At 52.0% G+C, this 9,776-nt stretch overlaps 2 protein-coding genes across 2 annotated transcripts in view; one reads left to right on the forward strand and one right to left on the reverse strand.

Annotated features, from left to right (window-relative positions):
• ACSF2 (acyl-CoA synthetase family member 2) overlaps positions 1-5,713 on the reverse strand; it is a 53,009-nt gene extending 47,296 nt beyond the window's left edge. The window contains exon 1 of the mRNA XM_019542807.1: positions 5,480-5,713. Coding sequence (XP_019398352.1) covers positions 5,480-5,713 — 234 coding nt within the window. The remainder of the gene's footprint in view (positions 1-5,479) is intronic.
• The window catches only part of LRRC59 (leucine rich repeat containing 59), a 7,225-nt gene continuing 3,107 nt past the window's right edge, over positions 5,659-9,776 (forward strand). Inside the window, exons 1-5 of the mRNA XM_019542489.1 lie at positions 5,659-5,822; positions 6,039-6,098; positions 6,436-6,594; positions 6,952-7,056; positions 8,933-9,005. Coding sequence (XP_019398034.1) covers positions 5,712-5,822; positions 6,039-6,098; positions 6,436-6,594; positions 6,952-7,056; positions 8,933-9,005 — 508 coding nt within the window. The 5' untranslated portion in view covers positions 5,659-5,711. The remainder of the gene's footprint in view (positions 5,823-6,038; positions 6,099-6,435; positions 6,595-6,951; positions 7,057-8,932; positions 9,006-9,776) is intronic.

Here is a 9,776-nt window from a genome sequence, read left to right on the forward strand (position 1 = left end):
GGCAAGGGGAGGCCGAAGCCAGGACGCCAGCGAGGGGGCAGCAGGGCTGCCGGCGACCGCCCCAGGCCCCCTGGTCCGAGCCTGCCTGACCCGGCCGCCCAACCCGCACCTGCACCCGACGGGAGACGACCCCTCGCGCGGTCCCGGGGGCTGCACCCCCACCCCCCCAAACTGACCACGGGGCAAAATACCTTCCTGACCCTAAGCCTGGCAGTCGGTGTGACCCTGAGTGAGGGGCAAGACCTTCTAGCCAGAGACGTCCGGCTTTGGTCCCAGCCCCCAGCGCCTCTGAAAGGCTTAAAAACACCCCAACCCGCGTAGCAGAATTGGGCAGGAGCCTGAGAAACCCCCGCAGCAGAACAAAGGCATCGCTACGCCTGGGTCATCCCGGACCAGCCTCTCCTTGTACCCCGCCAGTGATGGGAGTCCACAGCTGCCCCCGCCTAGTCGCTGCCTCCCCGATCTACCCGTGCAGGCGTTTTTTTCCGGAGACCCAATCTAAACCTACTTTGCTGCGACTTTGGGCATGGGGCTCAATGCAGCAGCCTTGACCCTGCAGGGCGAAGGGCACCGCCCAGCCTAAAGAACGGCAAGGTCCTGTCTGAGCGGTGGCATTTCCCTGTCTCAACCCCTGCGGTGGCATAAAAAGACCTGCCAAAGTGCATGCGCCATTAAGCTGTCTGGGGAGGGAGCTGCTTTGGTGGAGCGAGTGGGGCTCACGTTAGGGCAGGACTGTCCCCTTAGCATTCAGCTGTTGCGAGCCGCTCTACTGAAAGGCTGCCTTTGCTTTTACTTCCCTCCAGCCGGCAGCTTGGTGACTGCTGCTCCAGGGACATACATGATACCGCCCGGTCAAGTGCCTCTTGATGGTCCTTGGGCTATACCGGGACACATGCGCTGCCCCTTCACAGGATGGGACAGAGGTAGGTGATGGCAGGTGGCAGACACTACGTAGTGACTTTCCAACCCCGCCTATATTTGTAAAGTCACCTGCCCTGTTTGGTTACAGCAATTATAAAGCATCATTAATTCTTGCCCCAGAGCCGTGGCTATGAATTAGACCCGAGGGAGTGTTCTTCTGTTTCAAAGACCAACAAACATTAACTAAATCATGCTATCAGTGGGCACCGGCCTGAGACAAGAGACCTGCTTTCTATTTCTGGCTCACTTACTGACCTGCTTTATGGTCTCAAGTCACCTCTATTGCTTCTGTTTCTCCTCCGACACTTCATCTTGCATAGCTACAGGCAAACTTTTCAGCACAGGGACTGTCTGTCCTGTGTTTAGTGCCTATCTCCCCCCCCCCCCCCACAACACAGTTCTGATTCCTTCTGGCCTTTGAATCTGCAGACCTGTGATTCCCCATTTGTCCTGTTACTTTCTGTGCCCTGAATGCACTTCTAATAATTGTAGTTTGACCTTAAGTTACTCAAATGGCATCCTTCAGGGCTCCAGTCCATGACCTGTAAAAGGCAGGAAGGAATTGTTTCCTCCAAAGAGTATTTTGTTTCTGGAGGTTTTTTTAACTTTCCTCTGAAGCATCAAAGCATTGGCACTAGCTGGAGAGATGCATATTAAGCAGGGTAGACTGTTACACTGAAGTGGCACTGAGAACCTCTCAGGTACTTCGCTGGTGAGTCCTACTCATGCTTAGGATTGGCAGATGTGGGGGTAAAAATGAACCTTCCCCCTTGCCAAACTGGTAGGGACCTTAGGCTTTTACTTTTTGCTCTAATGCAGGGCACGGTCTGTCTGCTGGGATCAGCCAGGGAGACCCACAGAATCTGTTTCCTGCCCCTGCAGGGACCTTGGACATTGGTGGTGCCTGGGTCTTACCTGTTCTTTACCTGTGACACCCACAGTTGTAAGGACTGAGATATTTTGTGTAACTCATACGTTCGTGCTCGTACAGGGAATCTGGGTGAGGCTGGCCTCTGATACAAAAGAAGTCTGACTAAATGATCCAACGGGCCCTTCTGGCCTTCCTTTCTGTGCAATCTTCACACGATCAGCCTTGAGGGAAGCACACAAGAAGCTGTACCCTTTGGCCTGCTTCACACGGCAAATCTACTCTTAATCATCAAACTGCACAGGGCCAAGATTTGCAACAGCCGTTTATGCTTTGGGTGCCACTCCTGAAGCAGCTTAAACACCAGGCTGAGCTGCAGAGCGTGCAGATCACTTTCTGAAGTTCAGACCATATCGAGAATGTCTCGAGTTAAAGCATCTGGACCATTAGTTGCTGCAGAAAATCTGCTCAAAAAAGTTTGATTGTGCACTCACACTCCTGGGACTTCTCAGAGGTTACTCCTGATTCACACCACTGTAACAGAGAAAACAAACTTGGCCTAGAGTGCAGCTCAGTGGGGGTCAACTTTTTTGGCAGACCTGCCACAGGGTAAGCCCTGCACCCTGCCTGAGTGCTACTCTGGTCCCCTGTCCCTAACTAGTCTGTTGCTCTGCTTTCTGCTCCCTGTCCTATCTATCGCTGTGTTCCCTCCCCACAAGTTGAGCACCCCTCGTCATCCCACTGTTCCTACCCCTGCTCCCTTTTCCTTATTAATCCCTTTCCTGGCTCATTTTCTTTCACAGCAGTATTGTGTCCTGTTTTGCAGTCTGGACACTAGGCTCTGATCCTATGAATATTAATCCATGTGCATAACTTAACTCACAAGTCAGTCCTGTTAAAAAAAAAAAAAGAGTGGGCAAAAGAATAAATATATGCATGCATGTGATTGTGTGTAGGGCTGAAGCACTGGATTGGAAGGTATCGTATATATATTGATACAGCGCACATATGAATTATCAAAATTATTTATTTTTTCATTTACATGAACAAAAGTGCTAAGGGTGTTCCTACCACAAAGGAAAACACAGTTCCCAACCCAAGGAGCTGGCAATAAATGCCTAACAAGCAACAGTGATGTAATCCTGGTATTACTTAACCAGCCCGTGCTCAGATCATCAGGCTGTACTGTGTGAATCCCAGTTGGGCATTAAATGAGGTAATATGCAGAAATCTGTTTGACTTTGCTCCTCTGGGGAAATAAGGACAATGGTTCAAGGCCGTCAGAGTGGTGACACCATGAATGAGATTTTTCTCTGCATTGCATAAGGTTTTAAATCTCTTTTGCAGAAAGCAGAGATTTTAAAATATGCTGCCAAATTCATTCCAAGTCAGGACGACTCAGCAGTTCTACTTGAGAATGATCACCTTTGACCCTGTATCCTGCTGATAAGAGCCAGGGGCCCTTGGCCCAGTACAAACTCATAACCCAAAGTCCTGGACTCCAAATATTCCCAGAACTCAGCAGCACAGCAAATCAAACAAGCCTTTCCCTTAGCTTAGAGGTACAGGGCCTGCTCCTTGTCCCAGGGGTGGACACACTGGTCACATGCACACATCCTGTACTGTTCTGCCTACTACAGATTTGGATCGTGGTCATCCTAAGCCTAGAGAAATGCTGCAGGCAGGGATACAAGGCTCTGGAAACTTGCAGCTGCTTCTAAAGTATCAAGGGAGGTTAGATGCAGCTTTCCTCCCCTAAGGAGTGTTTATTCTGAACTTGTGTGTTAAACTCCTTGGGCTGAAACTACCCTGTGGACATAGTTCTCTTGGTCGAGCTTGGGGCAAGAGAGGTAAGGGATGCTTTCACTTGTGTCACCTCCCAACTGCCCCTACAGTTCAGCGGAGGTGAGAGAATCACAGACACCAGCAGGGAATCAATGGCTGGGGAGACTAATAGCAGTGGATGCACCATCCTGCCGTGGCTTTCCCAGTGTTTCTCCCTGGCCTCCAGTTCACTGTTGTGATAGGACACAGGGGAAACCTGGACTTCCCATGGGTTCCCCCACCCCTCCCCTCACACCTATGGGCTCTGAAAATAGATGGAGGTATGTGTAAGATGGAGCTATAGTGGTTCCTCTGTGCTCGGGAACCTCAGTGAGAGAGAGGCTGGATTCACCCTCTTGGGCATTGCACTATGCATCTCCTCCATGGTGAAATCCTTCGGGGGAATTTCCAAAACCTCTCTCTCAAAAAAAAAAAAAAAAAGCAAACAGGCACAGCTACCTTTCATGCCTGGAGGGCACGGGCATGATAACCTCACTGCCGTGAAAGAACAGACTGGCTTCACATCCAGTTCCCAAGCCTAGTGCTAAACACATCCAAACCATCCTTTTCCCCTTTGTCATCACCACTCCCAAGCATACATAGTTCCCGGACACATGAACCCTTTTCAGATACCCCCTTGTTCCTGTATCCTCACAGATACAACCTACCAGCTGTTCTTCCAGTTTCCACACTTTCCCTCCACCCCTTTGCTAAAAATCTATCTCATCCTAAAATGACAGATACCCTGGACCAGCCCATAAAGCCTCAGGACCCTGCAGACTAGCGCTGGCTGGGATTCCCCCACAAAAGGACACACAACCTGGCTGTATAACAGCCTCCTCTGCTCTTCCCTGGAGCCACAAAGCAATAATGAAGGCAACGCATGCCTGCCAGGTGTTTTTGTTCAGTGCCAGTCCCCAGCTCCTCCTGGCAGAGGGAGACCTTGTGATGTCCCCTAGTGTGAGCAGGCCAAGGGCTCCTGGCTTGGGGGAATACCCCTGGGGCAGATGCAGCACGTATCTATGTTGCTTGCTTATAAATGGTAGGGGAAGAGCCATGTTGCAGCCAGGAGGGTCCTGAAGCGATGTGAGAGGCAAGGATTTCTTAGGGTGACATCTTTCATTGCAGCAACTACATGGTTGCAGATTTTCCATCCTAAGCAGCAGATTTTGATATCCTCCACCTTACGGTGAGGATAAGCACAGTTGCATCCATGCAGTTGCTCCAATGAAAGATGTCACCCTAAGAAATCATAGAAAATGAGGGTTGGAAGGGACCTCAGGAGATCACATCTATTCTAACCCCCTGCTCAAAGCAGGACCATCCCAGCCAAAGCTTTGTCGTGAAAATCTCCAAGGATGGAGACTGCACCATCTCTCTGGGTAGCCTGTTCCAGCGTTTCACTACCCTCCTCGTGAGAAAATTCTTCCTAATCTCTAACCTAAATGTCCCTTGCTGCAACTTGAGACCATTGCTGCCTGTTTGGTCAGTCCTTGCCTCTCGCCTCGTTCGGGGACCGTCCCGGCTGCAGCGCGCGTCTGGGACTCTGCTCAAGAAGAGGCTGAAGCAAGTGGGTTTATTGCAGGCGCGGGCAAAATGCAGCCCGCAGGCTGGATGCGGCCCACCAGGCCATCCTATCTGGTCCACGGGGGTCCTAAACAATTTAGAAACTTAATATTTATCTGCCCCTGGCTGCCTGTCATGCGGCCCTCGCTGGCTTGCCAAACCCCAGTAAGCGGCCCTCCACCCGAAATAATTGTCCGGCCCTGGTTTCTTGAGTCTGCCGAAGAAAAGAGCGCGGGGGTTGAACAGCAGCCTTTCGCTACCTGCAGGGGGGAGGCAGAGGGGACCTCCTGAGGCCCCTGCCCGCTCCTCGTCTCCGATGCCCGCGTTCAGTGCCACGCTCCATCCCGCACCAGGCGCCGGCTCCTCGCCTGCCCGGGCCAGGGGCGCCGCGGTCCTCCCGCCGCGCGGCGGCGCTGCGCTGCGCTGCGAGCCCGGGGGCCGCTCCTGGCGGGGCCGCTCGTCGGGCCGAGCCGGGACGTGGACGCGGAAGTGGCTGGCGCGGCTGGATCCGGATCGGGCCCCTGTCAGGACCATGGCGAGAGCCGGCGCCGTCGGCAAGGGCGTGAACCTGCGGGACAAGCTGGAGGGCAACGAGCTGGACCTGAGCCTCAGCGACCTGAGCGAGGTGCCCGTCAAGGAGCTGGTCAGTGCCCCCCCCCCGGCAGCGAGGGGGTTAATGAGCTCCCCCCCGCCACGGGGCAGCGAGAGGGTTAATGAGCTCCCCCCCACGGGGCAGTGAGGGGGTTGGCGGCCCCCCCCCCATTTTAAACCCCATGCATTCGGGCCCGTGTTGGGGGGCTGAGGCAGCAGGGCGTCACGGGGGTGATGGGTGTAACATGGCTCCTCTTCCTCCTCCCAGGCCGCCCTCCCGAAGGCCACGGTGCTGGACCTGTCCTGCAACAACCTGGCTGCGCTGCCGGTAAGGGGGAGCAGCCCCGGGGGAGGGCTCGGCTCGGCTCCCTTGTCCCGGGGGACCCTGGTGGTGAGGACAGGTCGGCGTCCGGGGGGGCAGGCGGGTTCCCTGGGAGGGTCGTGGCCCCTTCTGCGCTGCAGGATCCGGCCTGGCCCTGTGTCTGTCAGAGTCGGCACAGGGGATCACAGCTGCCGACTGGTTAGGAAAGGAAGCCCTGTCGCAGTCTTCTCCGGCCTGTCCTCTGCTCCCTGCAGGGTGCGACAAAATGCCCCTGTCTTGCTTGGCTGCTCTTTAGTAGAGTCAGTAACAGGGCGGGCGGTTCTGCTCCTGTTTGGGTTTGCAGTCAGACTTCTGCAGTTTGACCCACCTGGTGAAGCTGGACCTCAGCAAAAACCAGCTGCAGCAGCTGCCCTCGGACTTCGGCCGCCTGGTGAATTTGCAGCACTTGGACCTCCTGAACAACCGGCTGGTCACCCTGCCTGTCAGCTTTGCGCAGCTCAAGGTAAAACCCCTCTGGCAGGCAGCTACCTAAGCCCTTGGGCTGCAGCCTGGAGGTTATTTTTTTTTTTCTTTCCTTGAAGCTGATTTATCTAGTAAAAACATTTGCTTTCTTGCCAGGACAGACCACTGTGGGACTCTGAGCAGCTGGGGACCTGCATCCCTGCCTGTAGAAACTGCCACGCTTCTATTAAAAGTCAAACCCCTGCTGATTTCCTCTCTTTCGTCCACGTGGACAGTCACTTCCTGTTGCTTTGTGCCTTGATTCACTTGAATAAACAGCCTGTTTGCATTTGCTTTTGATTGCTGGCCTCATAGGAGCCTGCAATAGCTTGATCTGTTCATCTTTTCCCTCCTGTAGAATTTGAAGTGGCTGGACCTGAAGGACAACCCCTTGGATCCCACCCTGGCCAAGGTGGCAGGAGACTGCCTGGATGAGAAACAGTGTAAACAGGCAGCCATCAGGGTAAGAAAGCAGTTCTGGGCTTTATTTGGTCTTCCTCCTTGGATTTTATAGCTGTTGTTTCTCCTTTTCTGGCTTAGAGGGTGTCAGTGTGGCAGTTCAGTGGCTCTTGGTCTGGAGAGGGAATGAGGAGCTGGTCCTTTCAAAGTCAGTGTTAGCTTTGCAAGACCTCAGTACTGCCGCTGTCCTTGAATGTCTAAGAAGTCATTTAAACAGTGTATTCAGCCAGGATTGGCACAAGGAATGAGCCTTGAAGTGCTGACCAGCAGGAAATAGGAGGTGCCCTCAGTGAAATAATCCATGGGCAGGTTTGTAGTATGGAATACAAAAGTCTCTGGAGAAGCAAGGGCAAGCTGCTTAAAGGGTGACTCCTGGGAGCTGTAGAACAGGACAAAAATAGGTTGGAATTTGTGCTGTTGCAGTTCTCTGCTGTTTCTGTAGAGGATTCGGTCTTTGTTTCAAAAGATGGGCAGTCACAAAGAGCATGTAACCACCTTTCAGCGATCAGCAGGGATTGTCTCCACTGAGGGTTGCTCTGTGAGCCCCAGGTGGAGGCACTACTCCCAACACCAGCAAATTGGGCAAGTCTTGGTGCAGCCAAGCCAACAGCAGCAGCTGAGGATCTTTTACTCAATGGAGGTGTTGTTTAGACCAGTGGGGGCCAACCTGTTTGGCAGGTGTACCACAAATTAGCCTTGTACCTTCGTTGAGTGCCACTCTGATCTCCTGCCCTGTTTTCTGTTCCCTGACCAAGCTGCTGCTCTCCAGTCTGTTACGTGCCCCACACAGGCTCCCTGTGCCGCTTGTGGTGCCTGTGTATCAGGCTGGCCACCCCTGATTTAGATGTGCATCTGCTTTGTACATGTCCTGTTGGGCAACAATTCCACACTAGGACTTCTCTTGGGTTGTGAAATGGAATCCCTGTTTTGTCACATGGGTGTTTCTCCGTTATTTGACAGCCACATAACATTTTTTTCCTTTGAAGCAATCTGTGGTCCCTGTAGGAAGGGCTCTTGGATTCTGTGACAACTTTGTGTAATTTAAAAATGGGATGCATGTAGTAATCACTCTTCTACTTAAGTGTTTAAACTTTGCCCCCCCCCGTTAAAATAAACTGATTAAAGACATTACATCATAAAATCATAGAACAGTAGGACTGGAAGGGACCCATAAGATCTTACAAGTCTGGTCCCCTGCCATGGGCAGGAGGTAATTGGGCTCAAAGGAGCTCAGCGAGATACTTGTTCAGCCTCCTCTTGAACACTTTCAGGGATGGTGACTGCACCACCTCTGCTGGGAGTGTGTTCCAGATTCTAGATACCCTTACAGAAGAGAAGTTTTTCCTTTTATATCTAGCCTAAATTTTTCCCTCAACTAGCTTGTGCCCATTGGTCCTTGTCCTCCCAAGGGTTGCCTTTCTGAAGAGTTGTTCCCCTACATGTTGGTGTTCGCCACTGACATACTTGTAAGCAGCTATCAAGTCACCTCTTAGTCTTTTCTTACTCAAGACTGAACAAACCCAGTTCCTGGAGTCTCTCCTCATACGGCCCAGCTGCCAGGCCCCTAATCATATGGGTGGCCCTTCTCTGTACCATTTTGAGCTTATCCACATCCTTCTTGAAGTGTGGTAATAGCACTCATCACAGCAGGCTTGTGTATTGCCCATGGACAGATGCATTAAAGCAGTTGGGAAGGAGCTGGAAGTTGTGGTACCAGGGTAGGAGTTAGGGCTTGTCTGTCCTCCTGACTAGGACTCAAGGGTCAGTCCTAGAGTGTTTTTTTTCCTCTTAGCTATGTTCTGACTGTTTCTACACTGAGGTGACCATTCAAAGCACCTCCTGTATTATCTTGTCTCACCTTGTCCTCTTGGGTCTTGAAGGTGCTGCAGTATATGAAAGCCATCCAGTCAGAGCAGGATCGCGAGAGGCAGCGGAGGCTACAAGCAGAGCGAGGTAGGTCCCACTATCCCTTCCACCTCACTACTGCTCTAGGCTGTGTTTGTTCTACGATGATCCCAGCTTTCAAGGATGTCTAACAAGGATTTCCAAATAGTGTGGCACTAAGCACCAATAATGTCTGAATTGGAGGTGGTGAAAAAGTTGTGATTCACTGGAGCGGAGTGGGTCTCTCAAGGACCGCTTGGGAGGAAGATTTCCCACTACTGCTGCTCCTGGTGAACTGAGTCTAAATGCCTTCTTGCAGGGAGACTAACACATGGCAAAGTTAGGCTTATGTGCATGTTAAATACTTAAAGATTGTTATCTCTAAACAGTAACAAATTGCTTTGATTTACTCTCTACATATGAAACAATATTGTTACAGTTGGTAGGGTCGGAAGGGATATGAGCAGATCATGAAGTCGAACCTCCTGCCATGGAGGAAAAAGTATTGGGGTCAAACAACCCAGCAAGGTGTTCGTCTAGCCTCCTCTTAAAGACCCTCAGGGTAGGAGCCAGCACCACTTTGCTTGGAAGTTTAGTTCTAGATCCTAGCCTCCCTGACAGTGAAGTAGCGCCTCCTGATGTCTAGTCTGAATCTACCCTCTGCCAGCTTGTGACTGTTATTTGTAGTCACTTGTAGTGCTCGGGTGAACAGGGACTCCCCCAATACCTGCTGGTCCCCTCTGACTAGTTTCTAACAAGGCACTAGATCCCTCCTCAGCTTTCTCTTGTGCAGGCTGAACAGGTTCAAGTCCCTTAGGCTCTCCTCATAGGGTCTGCCCC

This window comes from Crocodylus porosus, unplaced genomic scaffold (genome assembly GCF_001723895.1).
Source record: "Crocodylus porosus isolate Cpor-Errol unplaced genomic scaffold, CroPor_comp1, whole genome shotgun sequence".
Classification (NCBI taxonomy): Eukaryota; Metazoa; Chordata; order Crocodylia; family Crocodylidae; genus Crocodylus; species Crocodylus porosus.